At 37.4% G+C, this 26,879-nt stretch overlaps 1 protein-coding gene across 8 annotated transcripts in view; it reads left to right on the top strand.

Annotated features, from left to right (window-relative positions):
- The window catches only part of THSD7A (thrombospondin type 1 domain containing 7A), a 283,452-nt gene that overhangs the window by 66,647 nt on the left and 189,926 nt on the right, over positions 1-26,879 (top strand). For 7 of the 8 annotated variants that reach the window (XM_017830347.1, XM_017830343.1, XM_017830344.1 and 4 more), the window contains one exon: positions 18,978-19,500. In XM_017830347.1, the coding sequence (XP_017685836.1) occupies positions 19,341-19,500 (160 nt within the window). In that variant the 5' untranslated portion in view covers positions 18,978-19,340. Of the gene's footprint in view, positions 1-18,848; positions 19,501-26,879 lie in introns of those variants that run through there. The other variant, XM_017830348.1, reaches the window with a different exon arrangement.

Below are 26,879 nucleotides of genomic sequence, written 5' to 3'. Positions count from 1 at the left end.
GAAAAAATAGTATGCATATTAAGTTCTTTTGTTTCTTACTCTAGGAGTTCAGGTTTACCCGTTTGGGTCAGATTGCTGCCAAGGTAATAAATATAACCCTTCACTGCCCAAATGGCATAGGTATGGGAAAAAGATTTTCTTAGCTGGAGAGTACTGTAAAGATGTATATATGTAAGTGTTGTGAAGTCCTGCTTTGTAAAGCCAGGTACAACTGCTCTTTATATTAATGTCATGGTTTGAGAGCCCCAAAATCCAATTCCCTAGTCCAAGCCCCCTCCCACATCTCAACCCAGTGTGAGATGGGTTTTCCAGACACCACACAAGACTCAAAATGGGGGGAAGGGAATATATTACAATGACTGTACAAAATAAATATTACAATACATTACACACACAATCTTAACTATCTCTACCATGACAAAACAGTATTTACAATGGAGCAAATCTCTTCTCCCTTCCAAATAAAAGTCCAGGAGGGAAGAAGGAAAAGATCCTTTCTACTTTCAGAGCAGCACAATTCAACTCTGTGTTAGTGTAATAGCACATGGGAAACAGATGGTGGAAGCTAGAGCAGTGCTAGAGTAACCCAGCCTGCACATCTCTCTGAATGGTCTTGGAGGTCTTATCTTGGTGTGGCCAGAACTGGTCTGCTTATTTGTAAAGGGGCATACCTCTGTGGCTTCATTATAGAAGAAATGTACAGTCAGCTTTAATGAAAACCATTGATCTCAGAAATTACTTGGAGTGACTGAATGCTGCTATAAAAACACTTCATGTCAGAATATGAAAATATTGTTTGTTTGTGCTGAAAATAACTGTATTCCAGATGTTTTATACACATTCCAAACATTAGATCTACTTGTGTGTACTGAAAATAACGGTTTGACAACATATTTTGCAGATAAGTACATAGTAAACCTTGCTTCTCTTTCCCCCATGGTGTATCACAGATGGAGTAAATGGGGCTGTAACTCCCCTGGGTTTTTAAAAATGCACTGCCTTAGCTCAGATGCTGTAGCTGCATCATTGCCTTACTACTAAAATGATCTGACTCAGTCTGGCATACTGCATGCAAAGCCCTGCTAGATTAAACTGACAGCTTTGCTTAAAATCTCTTTATGGATTGTTAATCACCAAAACAGAGACTATACTGCAAATATTTACTGGACTGCAAGTGTTCTTATGACTGGATAATCTGGTAGATTTGAAAGGCCATGGTAAGCAGCTATTCTGAATTGTTGAACAGCTATTCTGAATTAAGAACTAGGTAAAATGCAGAAGGAGTAGCTATAACAAGAGTTTTTACTTATCTCATTAGAATTCTTGTCTTTCAGTGTGGCAGAAGTCTCTCTCCCTGGAATTCAAGGAAAAATTCCAGGATGTATTCTTAGAACGATCGTTTTTAAATGACAGGAAAGATGATTGAAGTGAATAAAATCTTTCTCTAGAAACACTTTGGATGTGTTGAATTTCCTTTTTTATTTATGATGTATGTTGGAATACAGTATACAATTGGGATTCATGAAATCTGTCTGCTTGTACATCTGCCTCCCTTCCTTATTTTTACCACAAACTAATATGTATGTGGATCTGTGAAATCTGTTTTAAAGATTATTTTTTTCTTACATTTTTTTCCCAGAGTGCTTTTTCCCCCACTTAGTTGTGGTTTGGTGTTTTGTTAATTATGTAAGTTGATGTAATAGAATTTAGATAACTTCTTAATTCAGTTGAAGAGTTTGTTTCCTGTGAAAGTATTTGTTTTTAAATCTTGGGTCGTACGCTCTCCTTGCCCAATGACAAGTATATAGAGAAAATTAATGTGCTAATCTTCATGGAAAGCACATTTAACAGGAAGGGGAAGGCTATATTTAAAAGCTGGAAAAGAAAGTGTTTATTGTAATAGGATGTTGATGAAAATAATTACAATACAGAATTACCTTATTGTATACACTAAATTATATCACGGAGGTATCTAAATAGAAGAAACGCAAATTGTGACATATAGTAAGATAAGTGTTTTGCTAGTATAACTCTTAGATTGTATGAATATGTTGTTATTTTGATAATATCTAAATTCTAATGCTGACTGAAATGTCTGGAAACTTTTACCTTCTTTTATGAAGTTTAACATGCACAAAAAAACACTCCTAGGGTTTAATTTTTGAAATTATTTAATTTAGCTGAAGCATTTTGCATGTTCAAAATCCTGCATCACAGCCACAGAAGTCCCAGTCGATAGCAATTTAATGGACAGAGATAAGGAAGACAGCAGTTGAGGAATACCAGAAAGGTGAAGATAGTTCTTGTTTCAGCCATGTGGCTAAATGCTTTTGATACAACAGATGTCAGGTGTGTTCTTTAACCCACACCCATGGAACAGCTCTTACAATTTAGCTCCTCTGTGACCTAGAGTTAAGGGCAAGACCCAGCCTCTCTAACCCACTGCATGTTTGCTTTTTATCTGATGGAGAGTTTAAGGCTTCCTCATTCACCATTCCATTTCCAGGCATCCTCCCACAGCCTCTACAGAGGGATCTTATGCTGCATCTTGCAATCTTGCCTGCTACTGAGCCCCTTCAGATTATTCATTGTTTTACAAGCCACAGCTGCCCAACATCCTTAGAACTGGGCTGAATTTCGTTCTTTTGCCCTGTTTCATGGGCTGGTTAGAACTTACTGTTGCAAAGTTATTTTTGTGGCTCTTCTGCTTTGGATAGCACAGGCATAGGCCTTGTACTTTTCCTGTGCTGATTTCCTGATTCAGAGTCTGTGCCAGCTCCTGCTAACATCAGGACTGGGGCTATTCCAGTAATTGTTTTGGATGGAGAGCATAGGAGGAGTCCTCAATTAAGCTCATTTTCAGCAGATTAACCTTTTATTTACTGGTCCCTCTTCTAATTGCATTTTGATTACATGACCTGTGGTTACGGAGTCATTACAATAAAGCCGTGAAAGTTACATATTACAAAATTTCTTTGATCTTTACTAAATAAATAAGAGACAGTGTGGTGGAGGCAGACATACTCCTCAAAATTCATGCTTCCAGGTTTCTGTGGCTAGGAATCTCTTCTACTTGGAACTTGTAGTTGGAGAGATATGTTCTTTATAAACTGTCAGTCTGACCAGCTACGTGTAGTGAAGGTCTGAAAACAATTTTTTCTTAAAGCCTTTGTTTTTCTTTTTTTAACCTTTATTAACAGACTGTCAAGTGTAGTTGGGTTAGTAGCTAAAGGACTTGTAACTGTAATCTTCAGTAATATTCAGTGTTGGTTATTTTATTACCACAGTGGCCAGAGTGGATGAAAATGATAAACAGATAAGTCTTGTACTTCTGGGACAAGTGAGAAGCTGAGGATTTATCAGAATAGAGTTCATTATTTGGTTATCTTCAAAGACAAAGATTTGGAGGCTGAGTTGTATACTACAACTAACCCTAGAAGAGCCAGTTTGAAGTGGGAAACGTTCAACAAAGATGTTCAATTTACCTCAAAATGTGCTTCTTAATGTAGTGAAACTGCATTGTTCCACTTTTAATTTAAAGGCACATCTGAAATGTTCACAAAATTCAAGATTTTTTTCAATTATTTCAATATTTTAATTTACAGCTTAATTTTTATGAATTGAGGAATTTAAATACATGTTTCTTTATGGTTTTAAAATAATAAAATTGTATGATAATGAGAGGATTTATAAGTATTACTTATGTACAAGTTACACTTCTGGTACTGCACTTCACATATTTTAGTTTGCTTCAGTATGAATTTATGTGTATAATAATGTCGTGGTTTATGAATTGTATTCCCCAGTTTAGTGTTTCCACTGAAACACCCCAAACCATGCACCCCTGTTCACTCTTCTCTCCCCTCCTCCTCTCCCCCACGGCTGCTTGGAGAGGAGAATAGGAAGCACAAAAGGTTAAAGATCATGGGTTGAGATAAGAATAATTAACTGGAGATAGCAATGAAATAAGAAAACAAACAGTAACAGCAAAAATATTAGTAACAGAGGGTACAGGAGAAGCGAATGATTCACACGATTGCTTCCCACACTGAAACCACAATACCTGAGCCACGGCCACGCTACCCTGACCTGGAAAGGAGCCTGTCCCTTGAAAATGATGTGGGGTGGTATAGAATAACCTCTGAGTCCTAGCCATGCTCCCTCCTGGCTCCTGTAAAAATTAACCCTGTCCTGGCTGGAACCAGGACAATTAATCTTTGAGATATTTCTTCCAAAATAGATTTGTTTTCTGACTGTACCTACCCTTACAATATCAGATATGTAATTTCTCATTCACTATCTAATTATCTATATAATATCTAATATTTGATGAGAGGAAAATTTGCTCTGAAGCATTTGAACTTATGAGTGTTAGTGTCTGTTGAGCCAGACTCTAGTCAGCATCAATGTTAGTTCTGTTATGTGAGTTCTTTTTAGGATAAGTTCATGAATTGTAAGACATGTTGTCTTGTCCTTTAGTGATACTCATTGAATCAGAACAAATAATAATAGATCATAGTTGCAAGTGTATATTGTGGGGACCAAACCAGTTGTTACACTAACTTGGATGGAAAAAAAAAATATTTTACAAAATGGTATTATTAAGCAAATATCACTATTTTGGAACAACAAAGACAAAAATAAGGTAACAGTGCACTCTGTCAAACATGTGATCTTAAACTTCAGTTGTTTCATTTAGCATTTCATCCCTAGAGTGGAGATTACATTAGCACCATTACTATTAAAGGCTGTATCATGCATCTTTCAGCCACTTATAACATCGCCTTTTCAGGTAACTTCAAAAATGAATACCTTTCTATTTTCCTTTTCCGTTTTCTTTTTTTTTTTTTTTTTTAGTGTTAGATAATTGTTTCAAATATGGAAAAAAAGAACAGTTTCAAATGGGTAGGAGCTCAGTAGATTGGCCCAAACCTGGAGAGTGGAAAGTGAACAATGGAGGCATGTTTTCATTAGATTAGAAATATTATTCTTTGGAACTCAAGGTGCAAATTATGCTGTGCCATAATGTTCTTTTCAAACACACAAGATAAAATTTACATATCTAAATTGGATCAGCTTGAATGGGTTTCCCTGCTGTCTCATCCCCTCAGCTACAGTCTTTCTGAAATGGCCTGCAGGTGGATCCAAATAGTATTTTTTGAGTCTATTTTTAAGAGCATCTCTAAAATAAATATTTTTTCTTTTAGTTTTATATTGATTTCTTGCAGTGAACATCAGCAAAAATTCTCCTATGCCTCGTCTGAGTGTAATCTACATAATAATTGAAGGTTTAAATTTAATTGTGCTTATGCTGGCTTTCAGAATAACAATTTAAACTGGCTCAATAAAATCACAATTGTTTCATATTGTTAAAAGAGTAATATTTTTCTCTTATTTCTTTCTGTTTTTATGTGAAACATCTTAAAAGTATGTGTAAGTTCTTTATGATAAATGTGACAAATTTTGCTATCCAAAGGAGTTTGAGGGAAGACCCTGCAGACAATGTTGTTCTACATTGCTGGATTTTCTTCTGTTTTTTAAAGGTAAACTCACTGATATTGTACCGATTCAGATTTTTTTTCCCGTCTCCATAAACTTCTTTCTCCTAACTTTCATAATATTTTATTACATTAATCTGGATGAAAGTGTATAGACTATTTTTACCCCTACTGAAATAATTATATTCTTAATAGATTTTTATCAAGTATGAGGGTAGATCTCATCATGGTCTGCAGCATCCTCATGAGGTGAAGTGGAGGGACAGGCACCGATGACTTCTCTCTGGTGACCAGTGACAGAACCTGAGGGAATGGCCTGAAGTTGTGTTAGGGGAGGTTTAGGTTGGATATTAGGAAAAGGTTCTCCACCCAGAGAGTGGTTGGGAACTGGAACAGGCTCCCCAGGAATGTGGTCACAGCAACAAGCCTGACAGAGCTGAAGAAGCTTTTGGACAATGCTTTTAGGCACATGGTGTGATTTTCAGTTTTGTCCTGTGTGGGGCCAGGATTTGGACTTGATGGTCCTCGTGGGTCCTTTCCAACTCAGGATATTCTATGATTATCTTATTTTAGTTCATTTTATCCAGCTGCTCTATTTATTTTGTGTTTGTTTAGCAATACGACTTCTGACATATTGAGGAGAAACAGCACAAGTAATAATTTAACTTCTGAGAACAGCATCACTACAGCTCAAAGATAATGTTTTATGTCCTGCAAAACAGAGTTAAAAAGTTCTAAGGGGAGTATTTTTAGAGTGTGTCTCTGATGTATGTAAAAAACTGTGAATAGTCTTAGGCTATAACGGTTTCTGTATCAAGGAATGGATGACCTCCAGCTATGCCAGTTCATCCATACTTTACTAGGCATGCATGTATTTTAACAGTGCAAAATTTTAATGTAAGAATAAGAAGTATTCTTATACATTGTACTTTGTTTAATAGACGGTTAGAAGCAGAAAAGTGTTTGACGTCAACGGAGCTGCACAAGCCTCTGTCCAAGGTGCTGAGGGTTAGAGTTGGGCTCAGCACTGTGAGATGGTACAGCACCTGCTGTGGCACTGGCTGGGGTGGGTGAACTGTGCTCTCTTGCCATTATTATTTTTATGTCAAGGTTATACTCTGGGTGGGTTTTGGGTTTAGAGGTTTTTCGTTTAGTTTTGGGTTGGGTATGTGGGTGGGTGTTTCTATTTTTGTTTTGTTTCTGTTGTGAGTTTTTTTCTAAACTTCTTATCTAGTCTGTGTAGAATGTTAGAGTGTTACAGAAAAGTCAAATCTGGTTAGGAAGTTTTATGTACAGATGGCTAAAACTTAGCATTATCAACTCTTTATCAGTTTATCTACTGGCTTTAACTCACGCTGTTGTTTATGTTTCTTTACCTGGAAGATCTGAAGAGTCTGTTAAGTTCTGTATATAGTTCTGATTTATGTATTGATGGAGTTTGTTTCTCCTGTTCTTGCCAAAGTAATTTGCAATTTTATGAGAATAGGCTAGGATTATTGCTTTATTCCATGATGATGTTACTCTTATATATTAGTGAGAGAAAAAAATTCATCCTAATTAGTATTTATTAATACAACATTAACATTTCATTTTTTTTTGAAGATCACAATAACTGTCTTCTTCCATCTGAGTGTGATATTCAAGGAGGTGTGATTGGCCTGAAGTCTGTGACTCTGTCTAACTCATGGAGCCTTCACTTTTATATTACCACAGTAAGAGATTAATAATACTACTTCTTGAAAAACACCTCAGATGTCATTGGTGAGGGGGCTAAGGAATAAGTATATTCTGGTGGTTTTTCTTTGATTGTAGGATTAGTTCTCTTGCTTTAGGCTTTTACAGAATACAGCTTTTAGAGAACACAATAAGATCTAAATGTTATTTCTGTGATGGGGAACATAAAATGCCAGCATTTTGGGAGAAGATGTTGTGATGGGGAGAGAGGGAGTTGAACTCTAGACAAGGTAGTACTGTTGTACTCAGTTTATTAGTGGACCAAACTAGGAAGGATGGGCTGTGTGAGGGAAATCTTCTCACACATGCAAACACAAACATACCCATCTTGAAAGTTAACTGACATGTGCCCCACTTGGCACTGCAGTGGTTTAGCACAACTGAGCTGGGGTAAGGAGAGAATGCAGCATTCATTCCAACTGGCCCCAGTGTCAGGCTTTGGGTGATGGATTGGTCACAGCCTACACCTTTCCAAACTTGGGCACTCTGCATCTGCAAGATATTGGGCCTCTGTGTAACCAGTGTTTCCCCACAATGTCTGCGTGTGTGTTTGTGTGTGTCAGCCAGACAGCCACAGACCCCCAGTGAAATCAACCAACAGTGGCATCGGGTTGCAGCTTTACAGACTTCAAGATGTTCTTCTCCTGTCACTTACTGATCTGCGGTCTGTACTGATGTTCATAACGTTTTAACATAAGTGCACAGTTCCAGATGTCACATCATGGATACCATGTTGTAGTTCTGAAAATAGATGAGTAGAACAATTTTGTGGAAGATTCTAACTGTTCAACTTCGTTTATATGACACCTTCATATGTTCATAAGATAGTACGTTCACCGAATTATAGGTGTGATGTTTGGCTTTTTATGGGAAGTCTTAGGCAAAGTATCATCATAGTTTAATAATTTGTAATAAAATTATAGTGAATTGGTAAGTTGTAATGAAATTCCTTGCTGTTTCCTCTCTGGTTAGTCCTTAGTCTTTTAAACTGCATTTATTGTTTATAATCCAATGTGTTTCAGTTTAGCAGACATAACACTTGTGCTAAGTGTCATTTTTCATTTTTCTTAATATTTGCCATCAGACAGAATGTGGATTATTAGTTCATCAGGGAAAAACAGGACACAAAAAAGTTAATTAAAAATGAAAGTATTGGTTTTGTGTAAGACAAGAAGTACCTTGAAAGTTTTCCAATAATCTGTGTTAAAAAACAGTGTTTGCTTTGCAAAGAAATCATTTGTTCTGCCATACTGAAGCTAATTATTCTCAGTACACACTAGCTATGTCAAATTGCAAAATGAACATCAGACTTTGCATGTTGTAAAAATTAAAACACCATCAGTTGAGTTAATGAAGAGCATACAATGAATATGATCTCATTTTTGCAATGCAGTTAAAGTGAAAGCCATTTAAAGAACTGTTGCAAAAATCATAATTTAGGGGGAAAAACAAACAATAAAAGAAATGCTTACTATCTATTTTAATTACTTTCTGCTTAGAGGTATGCATTAGGTTTATTTATTGTTTGATTTCAAATTCTTTCTCTTAAATGGTTTAAGAATACAGTGGCTAATGATCCATTCTCAAATCAAATGAATACAGTCTTCTGTACTCCATTATACAAAGCCAAAGGAACTCATTTGTGACTGTTTCATTATGATATCATATGAAGATCACTACTTGAAATTGTAGGGTAGCACAAGGATGGGAATCTGAAACAGAATATGAAACACTAAAGAGAATTACTGCAATTATTTTTTTTCAAATGGAAAAAAAAGAGACTGGGTTTCTGAATTATGTACCAAACACGTGAATGTAATGAAAATGCTATCCCCTATTTATATTTCAATTTTTTTTTTCTGTAGAATTTCTTACCAAGACAGCACTACAAAAATCTCTCTCTGTGATGGATGATCTCCTTCGGACTTTCCTAATGTTTGGTGGAAAGAAGTTATTCTGTCCTGGCTAAAGACAATAGCAGAAGCAGGGAACCTTCATTGTTACTTCACCAGTCCATTCAGATATGAAAGCTGTCTTGGGAGCTTAGAAGAAGCCCTGCCAAACTGCCTATCTGCAAATCAAGAATAATTTTTATCAGAGATCATTGTAGTCAAATAACTCAATGTAGTTAAGTTTTATATTAAAAAAAAAATCTGATTCACAAGGTTGGAAATCAAGCAAGTATTTTGTTGACTGCCAGTCAACCAGTTATTGACAGAGAGAGGTGATTTGGTGTAGGCATATGCACGTTTGAAGTGTTTGACATAATGGAGTTCTTTTCTGAATCCTGTCAGGATAGTACTTTGCTATGGCAACACTGTAACTTTACAGGAGTTTATTGGATTTATTGAATGGCACCCTACTTGAGCCTAAGATATGTGTCCTGCTATTCAGCAAGTTTTAGTATTTGGGGGGTATTCAAAGCCCATATGATACTTAAGCTCCTTTAGATAAGATCATGTACAGTTATCAGATATGGGTAAACTTCTACATATGTTATAGTTCTGCCTGTATATCTGTAAGAAGAAAGAACTGAAATGATCTGGGGATTTAACATGCAGTTATCCTCCAAGGTCTCTAAAGAAGGTTGCTTATAAGGTTTTCTAGTAGCTTTGGGAGGAAGCAGAATATATTTTTTGTCTTCATCTTTCTTCATGTAAAATTATTTGGTTTTATAGTTGATATAAAGAAAAATACTAAATACTTATATACTAAAAATAGCTTCTGTAAACATTGAAGCATTGAAAATACCTCCGAGTCAATCTGTGTGATGGAGACATTACTGTTGGAGCATATGAAGAAATGTCTGCAGGCACTGGATGGAGTTGGACCTAGTGGTGAGAGTATTTTAGCAATATATTACAAAAATTGCCATTTTCTTTTCGCTGTGTGGGGTATCTCAGAAGAGTAACCACCTATTCAGGCATCAATACATCAGCCAGACAACTGAAGTTATGTGTTGTATCTGTATTTATATATGGGTGCAAAGAGAATTCAAGCTGACATAAATTGTGTTAGTATCTTGTTAGCATAATGTTAATATGTGAAAGAATCATAAATTACTTTTATCCTATTAATACATCTAGGAAACAGGTTCTTATGTGAAGTTTGACTTTTGCTTTATGCATGACGTGCCTTTTTTTTTGCACTAATAAATCATATTCATCTCTTTACCTAACCTCAGGTTGTTTTTTACCTGAACTCGGCATCATTCAAATGTTGTCATTGTTGTTTCAAAGTCATGCTTCATTTTGTCAGTGCTCTACACTCCACTCCATCTGTGTAAATTAAATTTCCTTGTCCCAGGGAAATCATACTCTCATTTAGCTGGATGATTACAACTGAACTCAGAGATGATCTAAAGACAACTGCTTTGCAAGTTTCTATAGTATTTCAATAATAATTCAGTCACTGAGAAAACTTCTTGTTTTAATCTCCTCCACACCATTTCTTCCTTCAGTGAGCAGAATATCAAAGTAAGTTGTCATATATTCTGCAGAGGTTGTGTAGATGCAACTGTTGATTATTTAGACCGCGGTTAGTTTTGAACCTCACGGGAAAAACTTGTGGGATTACTAGAGCTCCCACTAACAGTTAATTGGGTAATCTTTTTATCCTATTTTCAGATATACAAATATAATAGCAATTGGAGAAAACTGACAATACTGTCTTTTGTCACTACAGAAGAACAATGGTGCAAATTTAATGAATCTTTTTGCTGCCCTGAAGTGTCACATCACCTTAAGCTTGGCTTGATCCCTCTAGTGAGGCTCTAATTTTAATGTTAATGCTGATAATTCAGAGTACATTTTTCGGCAGCACACAGAATGCATTCGATGCATTGTCATCTGCATGCAGAAAATCCAATTATATGTGGTTGTGATGTCAACTATCCCAGTGCATAGATTTGGTTACTCGCTTGCTTTTTGCCACAGAAATATTGGTGTGACGGAATGTAGGAGAGGATGGTGGTGCGGCAGCAGAAGAGGAAGAAAAGTCAGCACGTAGGAGAATGGGAGGTTTAGTTAATACAGCTCAGCGTTTTGAAACTAGTCTTTGTGGTTTGAAATGATAACCTGCTTTCATTAATATCTGCTTAGAATCTGTTGACTTTGTTGCCTTCCTTATTTAGATTTACTTTTTGCATTTTAGTTTGCTCCAGAGTTGACTTCAGTGAGTGACCTGTAATTTTCAATAATTGATCAGTAGGAACAGATTTGCCTCTACTTTCCAGGTAAAGCATCTACCATGTAAAGAAAATATAACAGATGGAACACACTTGTGAAGCTTTTATATAAAAATTGGAGAGTGAAGGTTTTATTTCGAGATATTATCTTCAGTGCTCCAACTTTATTCATAACCTAAGATTTTGCAAAATATTATTATTAATGATATAATGGGATTTGGGCTTAGTTAGTTAGCAAATCAAAATTGAACCTTGATTGTTAACTTAGAATGGTTTAAATCTAACCTCATCTTACCCCATGTCAGAATGGTGTGAGATTGATTATCAGTTTCCTGAAGTTATACTCCTCTTGTTTATTGAACTCTTGAAGCCAGCACAAAACACAGAGCTATACTTTTGGCTAGCTAAGTTAGGACTCTTAAGAGGTTAACAAATTATTAAAAGCTATTTCCACCTATATTGTGTTTGTCACTGCTAATGAGTCTGTCGATTTCTGGAAACCACTAAATGTATTGGTCAAGTTAGAAAAACCTGCACTAATAAAACAACAACTCACAAAAGAAAGCAGCCTTGTTTAATTTTCTTATTAATTTCTATTACTTAACTATTTTAAGAGTTGATAACAGAATGTTTGAGTGATTTATAACCCGAAAAAGAAGAGCAACATTTCCCTCCTTGAAAATGGAAATTGGCTTGTCAGACATTTAGATGAAGAATGATCAATCAATAGGATTTTAATAAGGAAAAGGCTTAAAATTGACTGAAGGTGGCTTTTGTTTAAGGTGATTTGGTATGTGCAAATTACTAAGCTCTCCCTGGAGAGGATTTTCAAAGGCGATAATGGGCACTGATTTTCTTTGTTTATACCATTCTCTTTCTGTTCCCCTTGTCAGGGATTTCAATACTTACCTCTCCATTTCGTCTGTGACATCTCCCTGCCTGCCTTTCAGGTCCCGTGAATAATTCTACTTATTTGCATGCACAACTATAAGTTTTAATCACTGTTTTTCTCCAGTGAGGATATTACTTGGATAAACATTTATTTTCAGCATAAGTTCATGCTGGGCATAGGGGCTAGCTGTTCCCATTGGTTTTAGGAATACAAATTTCAAAAGTACATGCACACATCGGAGGAACACAGTTGACTTGGAAAGTCCCATTAAAATCCTGTGTTTTGTTTGTCTGTTGGAAAGTCTAGTATAATGAGCTTGGAGTTAGAAAACTGGTTCTAGATGGCAATTATGGTCAATTGGGTTTGTTTGTTTTGTCCATTAATGAAGTCTGTGTTGGGCTTTCTGAAACTGAGGTAACTAAAAAAGCTCCATTGCCTGTGAAGTCTTAATCAAATAGGTACACAAACTGTAGATCAATGCCAAATGCATTATAAGACTAAACAGTATATAGCTCACCCACACAAATTTGGGTTTTCACTATTTCCTCCCAGTATTTTTTTTCTCCACTTAGGTTTCTTATTCTGATTTCGCCCTGTTTTCTTGGCTCTTTTTATCACTTGCTCTTTCCCAAGTTTTCTGTCCTACTAACTTAGAGGTTAGCTTTATGTCCCATGCTCACTTTTGTTCCCAATCTTATTTTTTTTCCCCCTTAGCACTCTGTAAGCAAGTGCATACTGGTATCACAATTATAGAAGAGGTTCTAGTTTGTGCAGACTTCTTTTTGGAGGTTATGATAAGAAGAGTATACTGATTTACATGAACAGTAGAAGAAAAGTTCAAGTTTCTTTCCTGAAGCAGAGATTACCAAAAGTGAAAAATTCACTATTTTACTCATAAACATTTTTTTTTTTAATTAACATAGAAAAAGTCACGGAGAAAATTTTGATCTTTGCAGCCAGTTCTGATCTTTCAATAGGTTCTGTTTCATGCAGTTGGCATTGAAGCCAATATAATCTGGGCAGAAATGACAAAATTTATTCACAGAGTTTAAAGCCAGATAGTAAAATTATCTAATTTAATCTGGCCTTCTGCAGCTCTTGGACCACTGCATTTCACAAAGGCATTGATCTATTTAGCCCAGTAGCCTTTCCTCGGTTAAATCATCAAGTTAAAACTAACATTTTTCTTGAAAACAAAGATGGTAAATACACTCTTTCATCATGTATCTTGATCCAAAGCTAGGTGCCCTCCTTGATAAATTCATTGATTTCTCACTTGAATTCCTCTAGCTTGATCTCTCACCAAGCTGTTCTAGACATACTTCCTGGCCATACTTTAGTGTGCCCTCCCTACAAATGCTTTCTTTCAAAGAATGTTCTATGCCAAGGATGTTGATTTTGTTACCTACCAAAGGGATCTACAAAAAAAAAAAACAAACAACCAGGTTAAAAAAAAACAAAAACACTTTTTTTTTTTTGTAACTGAAAACCCCACACCATACCAATGAAAAAATGGCTAAGGCTAGGAAAATATCTAGATTTAAATTAGATTAAAAACCAAACAAACACTGCTTTCCCCACCTCCCCCCCCCAGTATAATCAAACAATTAAAAGAAAACATTAAAAAAAGATAAATCAGTCCAAGAATTACTAACTTACCTTAACAAAAGCAAAGCATTCGTAAAGTCAGAACTAGACTTTTTCTTGTTGCAAATTTTTTGAAGGCATCAGGAAATACTGAAGAGTTTAAGTGTACATTATTAACATACTCCAGTAATTTTATACATGCAATGCTTTACTTCTGCGCAGCTCACACATATAACTCTCAGAATTCCTAATTTGTTCTCCAATTCCATGATCTAAAAGAATGATACAAATTTAACTAATAGGCGTTGTGATATCTCTAATATTTGCAAAAACATTTGCTCTGGGAAAACCATAAAAAATTATACTATTTGTATGAAAGAGGCTGGGTTGGTTTTGTTTTTTTGTTTTAGATATTGCAAGTTTAAAAAGAGGATGTGTTACAATGAAAGGACAAAATCAGGGTCTCTTACCTGCTATTAAAGGATAAGAAAAATCCATTCTAGCATACTATGACATGGTTGAGTGTGACACCTAGAGGCCATATGTTTAGGATCCCTAAAAATAACTTTTTTCAGCTGCAAGTTTTGCACAGCACATTTAATTTTTAAATTGACTTAAACACTGGAGCTGCTGGATTTTGAAAAACAAAGATATTAATATTTTTTTTTCCAGATTTTTCATGTTTAGGATATTTTTTGTGGCTTCCCTGGCTTGGCTCTCTAGCACTGATATGAAGTAAAATAAGAGACTGTTACTTAGTCTGGTAAATAGTACTTAATGATCTGCAGCAAAGCCTAGAAGAGCACTGTACAGCCTATTCCATCCTGAAGTTCTCAATATCTAATAAAATTCTTGCAGTTCCCATCTCAAGGCAATTATTACAATATACCTGCAACTGTAGTAAAATATCCGCACGGATGTCAGGCTCTTACAAAATGCAGAGATAGAATTTCTAGCCCATGAGTTTATGCCAGGGAATGAAGAGAATAAAAGCTTTTTTTAGCTGTTACATGAATTATTTAGATCATGGATGTTGCAAGGCAAACATGCATGTAGGGGAACATACTACACCTTCCTAACTTCTTTAAAAGTTAGGGGTGCAACCATACCACTGCATCCCATGAAGGGGATATTTCCAAGGGCATCCTAATACGGTGACTGAACCATATCAGCATGTTACAAATTTAGAGTGCTTTTCAGAAATATGTGGTACTGTATTATCCAGTAGTCATTGGTTGTAATAAACTCATTATAACTGTAGAGTTAGATGTGTAGAAGATAGGTGTCTTATTTGCCTCTGGCAGCATTTGTCATTTTTACACTTAAGAGAGGGGGAAAATTCTTGGAGATAAAATGAACAGAGTTCAGATGGAGGGGATTTTCACTTTTCTACACAAGAAATAAAATATTTTTCATTCTTTAGAATTTGGGTGGGTTTTTTGTGGTATCCTAGTACTCATGCAGAACAGATGGTTTTGTGGGGTACAACTGTAGAGTCCATTAAACATCTTCTGTAGATCTAGAGAAATGGACTGAAACTTTTCTAAAGATTTCTAGCTCAACCAGAGTCTGAAATTGGAGGCGAATGGAAATGATGCTGGATGCAGCTCTTTGGTTTGTATTGTTTACCCCAGAAACAAGTGTGCCCTATATATTTTATACTCTTTGCATGCTTTGCATGCTCTTTCTACCTTACTATGTGTAGAAATACATCATCAGAATGTCAGATTAATATGAACCTGAAGTTTTTATTCATGGCATTTCATAAAGACAAGGGACTTCCTGGTAGCAGAGGAATACCAGCAGGGTGATTCTATTTGAAATATATATCTTGTTATCATTTCTATTTCCAATAAAAAAAAGGTATGGCATGTTTGTTTTGTCATCCTCTAGCTGTTTAATGCTTGGAGATATGAACAAAGTAATTCCAGTATTTCAGAGTTAACTCTGCCTCATTTTCACAAAGGTCTTTGAGGTTAGTTGTATTTTTTTCAAGAAAATGAAAAGGTGCTAAGTTATCAGTCATTTGTTGGAGCAGTTTACAGACTTCATGTAGCTGCTATGCCTCAAATAAAATAATAGAATCATTTAGTTTGGAAAAGAGCTTTAAGATCATTGAGTTCAGTCATTGACCTAACTCTGCCAAGTCCACCACTAAACAATGTCCCTAAGTGCCACATCTACATCTAAAGAAATAATTGTATCTGAATAAAAGTCTGCCAAGGCTCATATGTTGGTGCTCTAAGGGACAACACTGACAATATTAAGTTTGTGATACGAATACCAATGTCGATTGTAGTTTATTTCTATGCTTTGTCTAGAGGGTTCTTCTCAAAAGCACTTAACCATTTCTTTGGGAATGTCTAAGCCATAAAAAACTGATTCATTATGATTGTTAAGTATATATTATAAGATGGGTTGCCAGTGGACTGGAAATATTGGTTGCACTGTTAACTGGAGGGAACTCCAGTAGCAAATAGGAAGAGGGTAGGAGCACATTGGATACACTGGGGTGGAAAACTCTAACAAAGCATTCCGGGTAAGGCGTGCTGACAGCAGCGGATGCTTACAGTCAGGATATATTCCCTCTTGTGTCCAAAGTCCAACCCCTGCAGTTAGGTTGGTGAGGTTGGTGTTGGTCTCTGTCTTCAGGCATCAGCCTACTCTTTGGCCTATGGTATCACCAGCCTTTTCCTGTCCTGAGTAATAGCGTGTGTACTACATAAGTGATCTAGTGTTTGCAAAAACCAGAAAAACCAGATCTTCAGAAATCCTTTTCTTTTTTATTCCAGACACACAGATAAATTTGCATTATTAATATTCTTTCTGTTTTGTCTCTGTAACATATTTCTGAACAGTTCTAAATTCATCATAGCGTCTTACAACAAAAAAGATGAAATTGTTCTGTCATAGTTCATTGATTTTTTGACCAAAAAATTGGTAAAATCATAAAAAGTAATGTGAAAATATTTTATTTTAATAATCTCTATTTTAGTGATTTTAAAGTATGCGGTCCTATAGTTGCATAAATATAAGAAAATATTTGAGTGTTTGTGTATGTGTGCTTACCCTCTCTCATGATACTGCTTTGTTCTGCTGTCAAAACCCACTTTGATTCATTGTGCCAACTACATGGATGATCTGTTCCCTGATGATGTTTCCAGATGATCTGAGTCACGTACAAAATATTCTCAGAGGCTTTCTTTATACATTCATAAAAAATTCTAGGTAGAATCCATTGTATTTAATAACTCCAAAAAGGGTGCCTTTTCCCCTGATCACTGTATAAACTTGACTTTTCCTCTGATGCATAGCTCTGGCTAAAATATTTTTACTCTTAATTTTTCAAAGGAATGTGTAAGCTATGTTTTATTTTAACTATGCAAGTCAATACAGCTATTGCCATAGATTTCCCAATGTTCTTAAAACTTCTTTAAGCCCTTAGTCTTAATCCTGTTTTTCATAAATTATGAATCTGGCATTGTTTTTATTAGGTTGAATATTCTCAAGTCCCTCTACATAGCATGTTAAATAATGTGCGTGTGATTAACCCCAAATTTTGCTGTAAAATTGCTATAAATCAATAAACTGAGAGAGAATTTTGATTTAAAGCAGTGTTTTGTCTAGTTCGACAAAGCACAGGCTGAAGGGGGATCCATGCCTTCTAAAGTGAATACAGTACGATGTAGGATAAGTGAATAAAATTTATCTTCTGAAGTGCTTTAGCTGAGGGTACAAGTTCTGCATCAGGATGCTATAAATTTGTTAAGATCATGGCTTTCTGTGTATCCCTTATCAACCTATAATCTCCTGATTGTTGCCTGTTTTTCAACAGCTGAGGAACAGTAATCCACACTTGCTTATCTCTCTTAATCACAGCCTCATGGTGCTAGAGCTCCCTGAGCCTTTAATTCCCTCTTAGAGGCGTAACAGAGTGGAAAGTAAACAAAGACGAATTTGCAACCTTCAACATTGCTAATTTGCTCTGATGTCAGAATATTTAAACAGGCAAGGACTTGGGAATTATTTGATCACGACTGATTTTAGTCTAATGCATGTGAAAAGGCTGAATCTGAGAAGGTTGTGCAAAATGACAGGCGTCCCAAGAGAGGTTGACTGAGGGTTTCTTCTTTAAACAACAATGGCTCCATCATTTTTCAGCTCTGAGTCCTGTGTTCATACTGTGTATTTTTGTTTGCATTTTTAATGTAACTTTCTGAATATGATATAGGTTTTCTTGAAAATTCTTCATTTGCTTCCTTGTTTATAGATGACAGAAGCCCAATCTTTAGGCTTGTTATTGCATCTGTTCACTGTGTAGTGGGCGGGAGAGATAAAGATCCCTATTTAAAAAGCTTTTTCTCTCTCCACGTTTTTGTATCATCTTGACAGCCTAATGTATCCTGAATACTTTCATATGTAAAATGATTGATAACTTGATCTTCAAATTATTTTAAATTACACAGTTGACATTTATGCATGTATATATGTGTACATACTTACTGGATAGGAAAGGATGTTATCTTGCATTATATATTATATGCACGCTTCATCTACCACAGGGGTGATATGCTTACACATACATACACACTATCATATACATATATTCATCTGTCCCCATAACAAATAGCTATATGTCATTACCTGAAACAGATTTGATAAATATGCAAGACAATGTAATGTGGGGTTTTTTGTTTGTTTGTTTTCCTACATTTTCTTCCATTTTCCTTTGTAAGGTCTTAATTGTCTGTTTTATGCATGTGTAATCACTTATTTTTTTTGTTGTTTACAGAACAGTTAATGCAGCATACATGTTGTTATCAGGATAAACGTCTGATGCTCTCTTAATTATTATATATTGTTCTGTTTATATCTGTTCTGGTTGAATGACTTGTGTTTCTGAAACATGTCTGATGATGATTTCTTCTTTTCTTCTTAGTGTGTATCATTTGGGATATTCCAGGGAGAGACGTGTCTGGGAAGCCAGCCTTTTACAGTCACTCTCTACGCTGAGATTACAGCACTGGGCTATTTGTGTTTCTCCTCATCCCTGTTTCTCTCTGTCTCTCACTCTCTCCAGCTGGTGTAAATGACTGCTGGTGCCTCCCAGAGCAAGATAACCTGCTCAGTCAGCTGGAGCCCCCTGCGGACAGCTGTCTCGCTTTTAGCTGATGGAAAAGTGCTATAACCGCTGAATGGAAGAGCGTGGAGCAGCAACCATACGAGCAGGAGTAGCCGCTGCCGCAGCAAGAGCAAGCGAGGAGGACTCTATTGTTCCCTGGTGTTAAACAGTTTTTCCTTTTCAACTGCCATGCACAATAGCAGAAGAGAGGTTTCCAATCCCTTTCTCCCCATGAAGAAATTCTGAAGAGGGGAGTATTATTTGAAGAAGGTTTCGTGGTTGTGCTGCGGGTTTTGGAGGCAGCAGCAGGCTGCTGGAGGCATGGGGTTGAGTGAGGGGAGCACTCCTTTCTGCCGTGGTCCAGGGGTTTTTGCCGTGCCAGCCTGGTGCGTGGGAGTTCTCATGCTTCTGCTGCTGGGAATCTGGGACGCTCGTGCACAAAGTGAATTTCAAACTTCATCAGTGTATTTGTGGAAGACCGGTAAGTAAGGATGCTGTGATAACACAACAGCAGTGTATTTAGTTTTTGTTGTAAGTAATAACCTTTTTGTGTGCTTTGTTTATGTGGAGGGAGAAAGTTAATCTAAATTACTAATGCTTACTGGTAGGATTATAGGGGAAAAAAAAATAGGTCATCTTACAGGATTCCACCATCCAAGCAAATATTGCAATTAAAAAAACACACATTAGTGACTCTGTGGCACTGTTTCTGGGATCTCTCATGTGTTTTCTGTGTCTTCTGAGGTTTTTCATTTTGTGTTGTAGCTCTGTCTTTTACATAAAGGTCAGAGTATTAGTGCCTTTCCACAATAGGAAGGAACGTTTATTACAGTTGGAGTCAGCATCATTAACAGTGCTCTAAAAATATTGACTTTTCACAAAGAAAGGTGTAATTCAGCATGTCTAATCTTTGTGCCCTGTGCTGACATGTAATATATTCAGTGTGGTAATTGATGGGGAGTTGGGTTTGTTAAATTTAGGTTTGTTGCACAGTATATAGGACACGTGAAAGCTAATGATGGATTAGGTGAAATAATCCAAGTGATGCCAGATCTCATAACCAAAGAGCCAAAGGCAAATAGGCTATGTGGATTCAGCACCACAGTAGATGGATAATTTCCTCTACTTTGATCCTAATGAGTTACGTGTCTGTTTTAAGGATTGCATAGTCATAACAGTGTTTCAGCCTTAACTCTGCATTAAAAATCTATGGGGAATTTTCCTGTGTCCATTAATATATTACATTAATTCAGGACTTAAGCAGTGATGAATATGTGCATTTCAGTTGTCTTGATACAGTTTTAGTTCCTATATAAGTAGAGTCAAACTCTCCTTTAGGAAATTTAAAAAATTCAAGCCAGGAAATATTTCTTTGTCAGTTGCCTTTCTTCCCTGTATGTTGCCAGGAATAAAACAATCCAAAAAGTGGTAGTTTTGTTTAAAAACTACTTTTTTATTAAAGGATAATATAATAGCAAGAGAGAGTGCAAATTAATCATTTGTCTGAAAAACAACTTTGAGAAGACAGTCTCTTTCCTGGATGGAGGGACTCAGCCTTCTGCCACAGAAGCAGATCAATTTACAATTACAGTGATATCCTGAATTTTTTAAGAGGCTCCATCTATCCAGCAGCTCAGGGAGGAGATTAAAAGGAAATTCATTTAAACAAGAAGACAAGCTTTCCAATAACACCAGAAAGAGAAATCTGAGGAAGGCAAAATGCTTTGGAACTTTCACTTCTGACTGAAAGATGGGTTATATAATGACAGTGACACTTTTTTTACTTTTGAACCATTGAAAAATTAAAAACATCATTTCCATTTCCATTACAGATTTGTAAATGTTCAGCACACACTTAAAAAGAGATGAAATATGTGCACAGTAATAATATAGCATTTTCATACAGCATTTTACATTTACCCTGAGTTGCTAGGCATCAGTAGAATAAACTCTCCAGCATTTTATTATGTCTCCATTTAACAATTTAAAGAATTGTATTTAAAAATGTTAAAAGGTTGAGGATAATAATATTTCTAGTTAACTACTACTTAAGAGCATGTGCTGTCAATTTGCTGTGGACTTACTTTGCTATCCACTTACTTTGCACATAGTACACGTGCTCTGAAGTCTTCTCAGTTAAACCAGCAAGAAGGAAACTGGACTGGCTTTTGTCTTCTACCCCTTTTCTCCCTTCCTGGCAAAGACTGCTCTTAAGAAACTTTTGTGTAGAACAGGTATGATCTAATTACTTTGCCTGGTGAAGAGCTAGTTCTTCCCTTCAGCTTTTCTTCTGTGAACTCTCTCCTCTGTTTTGCCTGCAATAAGAAATACTTCAGGCATAACATCAGCGATTTGATGATAACATGATGAATAACAAGTCATGAAAAACAAAAGTGGCTCTTTTCAAATGATGAATGGTAAGATGCTGGGAATAAGGCAGTGCATCTCTGTTTGGCTTAAATTAAATTTTTGCACTCTTTTTCTTAGCTGTTTATTGAATCTTTTGTTCTCCCCCTCCTCCTGTGGGAGGATCTAGAAAGTGAACTGGGAGAATTGCTGGTCAGTGATCTGAAGGGATATCTAGTATAGGATTTATAAAGTTCAGCTAAAGTATCAGAAGCAATAATAAAACTGAACAGTAGTGAGCTCATGTAATTCAGATGGTATTTTGCTTCTCCTTCTGTGAGGGAGACAGGGTAGGGGAATGTGTAGCTGAGACTTTGTCTAGGAAGTCAGCTTCATTATATGCCTTTTGGGACCAGTTATGTACATTTTTTGAGAACCATGCTTGTTTTTATTGAATTTAGTCTGTCTTCAGCTTCAGTAAGTGCTGTTTATGACTTGCAGCCATCTGATTTTTTATTTCTAAAGATTTTTGAAATAATGCCTTGCTGTATGCTATTCCATGTCTTCTATAGTGGTTTACTGCACTGTGTTTTCTTAAGGATACCCTTGACAATAATCTGCAATGGTTGTAAGGTTTGAATTGAGGCATTCTTTCTCCTATAGAATAATAGTATGTGTGTGTGGGTTGTTGTTGTTTGTCTGGTTTTTGTTTTTTGATTGTTTGGTTTGGTTTGGCTTTTTTTTTCTTGAGGGGTTGCTGTTTTGTTTATGCAGTTTGGGGGGATTTTTTGTTGCGTTGGGTGGAGGGGAGGAGTGTTCTTCTAATTCAAATTTGAAATGTTTGTTTCCCGCCTATGAAAATCTCTCAGGGGTCATGACTTCCTGTTTACTACCATCCTCCTGTGTACTACCATAAAAATCTGAGGGTTTTGCAATACTCAATTTAACCTTTTGCTTTCTCAATTATCTTTGATTCAGCATGGACAATGTTGTGAACAATCTGCTTTGAGCAGGGAGATTGAACTAAAACTTATCTCCAGAAGTCCCTTCTAATGACCACCATCCTATGATATGGATGCCATCACTATGTCATTTTTACTTCTCCAACTGAAACTGCTTTGAAGTTTTGGCTTTTGTAACTTTTTTTGATCTCTTGAGAGAATGGGTATTTGCTGTTCTAGTGTGTTTAATGGACCTTCAGAGTTTTGAATGGCATTTAGATGAACATAGTTGATCATAGTTACTAGTGTTTAAACTAGGTTTCTCACCAAACATTCTCATTCCATACCATGCAGACCTGGTGTATGCAATTTATTCAGTTACAAATACACAGCTGGTTCATTTTGTGTGGTCACTGGGAAAGTCATCTTTTTTGACATAAACTAAAGCAAAGTTATGAAACAGCAAGGTTCCCAGAGTTCAGTCATGATGTATGTCTGCTTGATGATATGAGTTAGAGAACAGCAGCTTTTAGCAACTCACGGAGGAGAAGCTGTGGTACTGAGGGCTGGTGATTCTGTTGATGTGAGATAGACACTGCCAAGTGTTGAACTTTTCAAGTCCAAAAAGATTTTTAATTACCTGTTTTGTTCATCAGTAATTGCCTTCTCTGATTCTATTGATTTTATTTGCAATGAATAGTTGCTTGGTTCAGGTTCTGCACTGCTACATTGACTTTCTGTGAGTTCCTGAGATGTTTTAAATTTCGTTCCTATTCTACCTTAACCATTACGATTTTCTTTTGAATTTTACTGAATTGTTTCTATGTATGCACAAAAAAAAAAAGGATATATCTATGTGCCACAACTCAGAAAAATCCACATGTGTTAACTTTTGTTAAATTTCATTGTCCAGTTTGGTTTTTTTTTAGAGTGACGTTGGGTTTTTTGATCATGGTTCAGTTTATACAACACCAAGCCTGCTGGAAGAAAATGAGGTCCACCTGTCTCAGAGTTGGAAAAAGAATCTTAGCTCAGGAGTTGGCAGGACTTGTTGAGAGAGCTTTAAATTAGATTTGAAGGGGGATGGGAACAGGGCCAGGCTCGACAGAGATAAGGTGTGGGAAGGGGAGAACTGTAGTGACCACTCTAGTAGCAAAAGGAAGCTTAAAGGGGGAATACCTCAAGCAAGCACAAGCAGCCAAAGACATAATTAGAAGACAGGACTATGGGTCGTCCCTTTGCACCCCTACTGGGATATTGATGCAATCAAATACTTCTATAAAGTGCATGTACACCAAAGCACAGAGTATGGAGGAACTAGAGATCTGTGTGCAGTCACAGGGTTTTATCTCAGTGCAGTTACAGTGATGTGGTGGGATAGGTCACATGACTGGAATGCTGTCCTGAAGGGCTACACACTGTTTAGGAGAAACAGACCAGGAAGGCATGGAGGTGGAGTTGCCCTTTGTGTGAGGCAACACTTGGCATGTATCAAGCTCTGTCTTGGGATGAATGACAAGCAAGTCAAGAGCTTATGGTTTAGGATAAAGGGACTGACTAGTAAGGGTGACACTGTTGTGGGTATTTCCTACAGGCCACCTGATCAGGAGAAAGAAGTTGATAGGGCCTTCTACAGGCAGCTAGAAGCAGCCTCAAAGTCACAGGCATTGGTTCTTGTGGAGGACTTTAACTACCCTGACATGTTCTGGAGAAGCAACACAGCAAAGCACAAATAGTCCAGGAGGTTCCTGGAAAGCATTGATAACAACCTCCTGTCACAGGTAGTGGAGGATTCCACAAAGAATGGTGTGCTGCTTGACCTACTAACAAACTATCATAGCCTCGTTGGCTATCTGAAGGTTTGGCTGTAGTGACCATGAGGTTGTGGAGTTCAGTATGAGGCGAGAAGGAAACAGGGCAGCAAGTAAGTTTGCGATCTGACTTCAGCTTCTTCGGGGATCTTCTTAAAAGAATCCTAGGGGAACAGGCCCTGCAGGCAGAGAGGTCCAAGAGAGTTGGTTGATATTCAAGGATCACTTCCTCCAGACTCAAGAATGATGCCACCCAATGAGCAGGGTATTGGGCACAGGGGGCAAGAGACCTGCATGGATGAAGAAAGAACTCCTGTCATTTTGCAAGCGTAAGGAGGGAACACAGAAGAGATGGATGCAGGGTCAGGCTACTTGGAATGAATATAGAGAGATTTTCAGAGTAAGTAAAAATGAGACAAGGAAGGCCAAGGCCCATCTGGAATTAAATCTGGTCAAGGATGTGAAGGACAACAAGAAGGTTTTTTCCAATACATCAAAATAACAAAAAGAAAACAAAGGATAATATGGGCCTGTTACTAAACGGAGGGGGGACCCTGGTAAAAGAGCATGCAAAGAAGGCATATTTACTGAATGCCTTCTTTACATTGGTCTTCACTGAGGAGACCAGCCCTCAGGAATCTCTGACCGAAGAGACCAGGGTAAAGGAATGTTGGAAGGAAGAATTTCCCTTGGTCAAGAAGGATTGGGTTAGAGAACACCTAGTCAAACTTGACATCCACAAGTCTGTGGGCCCTGACAGGTTACATCCATGAGTGTTTAGAGAGCTGGCAGATACCATAGCTGGACTGCTCATGATCATCTTTGAACGGTTATGGTGATCAAGAGAAGTGCCTCAAGACTAGTGAAAGCAAATGTCACCCCAGTCTTCAAAAAGGGCAAGAAGGAGGACCTGGGGAACTACCTGCCAGTCAGCCTCACCTCAATCCCTGTGAATGTGATGGAGCATGTCATTCTGTAGGCGTGTCTATCCACATGGATGACAAGAAAGTGATAAGGCGCGTCAGCATGGCTTCACTAAAAGTAACTCATGTTTGACCAACCTGATTGCCTTCTACAATGAAACAACTACCTGGATGGACAAAGGGACAGCAGTGGATATTGGCTACCTCAACTTCAGCAAAGCTTTCAACATTGTGTACTACAGCATCCTCATAGGCAAACTCTGGAAGTGTGGACTGGATGAGTGGACAGTAAGGTGGATTGAGCACTGGCTGAAAGGCAGATCGCAGTGACACGGCCTAGTTGGAGGCCTGTCATTCGTGGTGTCCCCCAATACTTGGGCCCAGTATTGTTGAACTTGTTCATCAATGACTTGGATGAAGGGGTGGATGCCTCTTCAGCAAGTTCTCTGACAACACAACACTGTGCAGCCCTTCGGAAGGACCTTGACAGGTTGGAGAGTTGGGCAGAGAAGAACTGTCTAAAATTCAACAAAGGCAAATGCAGGGTCTTGAACCTGGGGAGGGATAACCGCAGGCACCAGGACAGGCTGGGGACTGACCTGCTGGAAAGTAGCTCTGTGGAGAAGGACTTGGGGGTCCTAGTGGAAAACAAGATGTCCATGACACAACAGTGTGCCCTTGTGGCCAAGAAGACCAACGATATCCTGGAGTGCATTAGGAAGTGTTGCCAGCAGCAACACTTGAGGTTGAGGTTGAGGGAGATGATCCTGCCCCTCCACTCAGCTCTAGTGAGGCTGCAACTGGAATACTGTGTCCAGTTCTGGGCTTGTCAGTACAAGAGAGACATAGAGCTCCTGGAGGGGGTGCAGCAGAGGGCAACAAAGGTGATTAAGGGACTGGAGCATCTCTTAGGAGGAAAGGCTGAGGCAGTTGGGCGGGTTCAGTCTTGAGAAGAGATGACTGAGAGGAGACCTCATCAATGTCTATAAATATCTGAAGGAAAGTTGTCAAGAGGATGGAGCCAGGTTCTTCTCAGTGTTGCCAAGTGATAATATAAGAGGCAACAGGCAGAAACTGATGCACAGGAAGTTCTACCTGAATATGAGGAAGAACTTCTTCACTGTGTGAGAGACCACATACTGGAGTGGATGGCCCAGAGAGGTTGTGGAGTCTCCCTTGCTGGGAATATTCAAGAACAGTCTGTACACAATACTGTTCAATGTGCTCTAGGATGACACTGCTGAATCAGGGAAGTTAGATCAGGTGACCCATTGTGATATCCTTCAGTCTGACCCCTTCTGTGATTTTGTGATCTTTATATTCAAAGACAGTTTATAGTCTTGTTTATACTGCCCACTGTGGGCTAAGATGTTGATGTATCTGTAAGTTTTGCAGCAAACAATGTGATGACTGCTGATTCCTCAATAAAGACTGCTATATAGTTTTCAGTCTTTCAAAACAAGAAGATGCATGTTTTTCTTGGTCTGTCATTTCATCATGCAGGACATATATATATACCATTTCTATACACAACTGACTAAGCATAAACATTTCTTGCCACATGAGAACTCTCCTTTATTTTTTTCTACCCTGGATTTAATTTGTTTTTCTTAAATAACCAACATGGTCATCTGTAATGTGCTGTCAGTGTTGGGTGTAATGCCTTCTTGCAGTTACTAACATAATTACTGAAGAGCTGCACAAAATCAGCAAGATCACACTAAAATTTCATCTTCCAACACCTTGAAGTAGCGCACATTACTCTTTAGAGATGGAAGATGCAGCACTGGATAGATATCTCTGGATCAAAAAAAGTCATGAGAAAAAAATCTGGGGGGT

Source organism: Lepidothrix coronata, unplaced genomic scaffold (genome assembly GCF_001604755.1).
Source record: "Lepidothrix coronata isolate B3197 unplaced genomic scaffold, Lepidothrix_coronata-1.0 Scaffold177, whole genome shotgun sequence".
NCBI lineage: Eukaryota > Metazoa > Chordata > Aves > Passeriformes > Pipridae > Lepidothrix > Lepidothrix coronata.
This window is presented reverse-complemented; position numbering and strand designations above follow the sequence as displayed.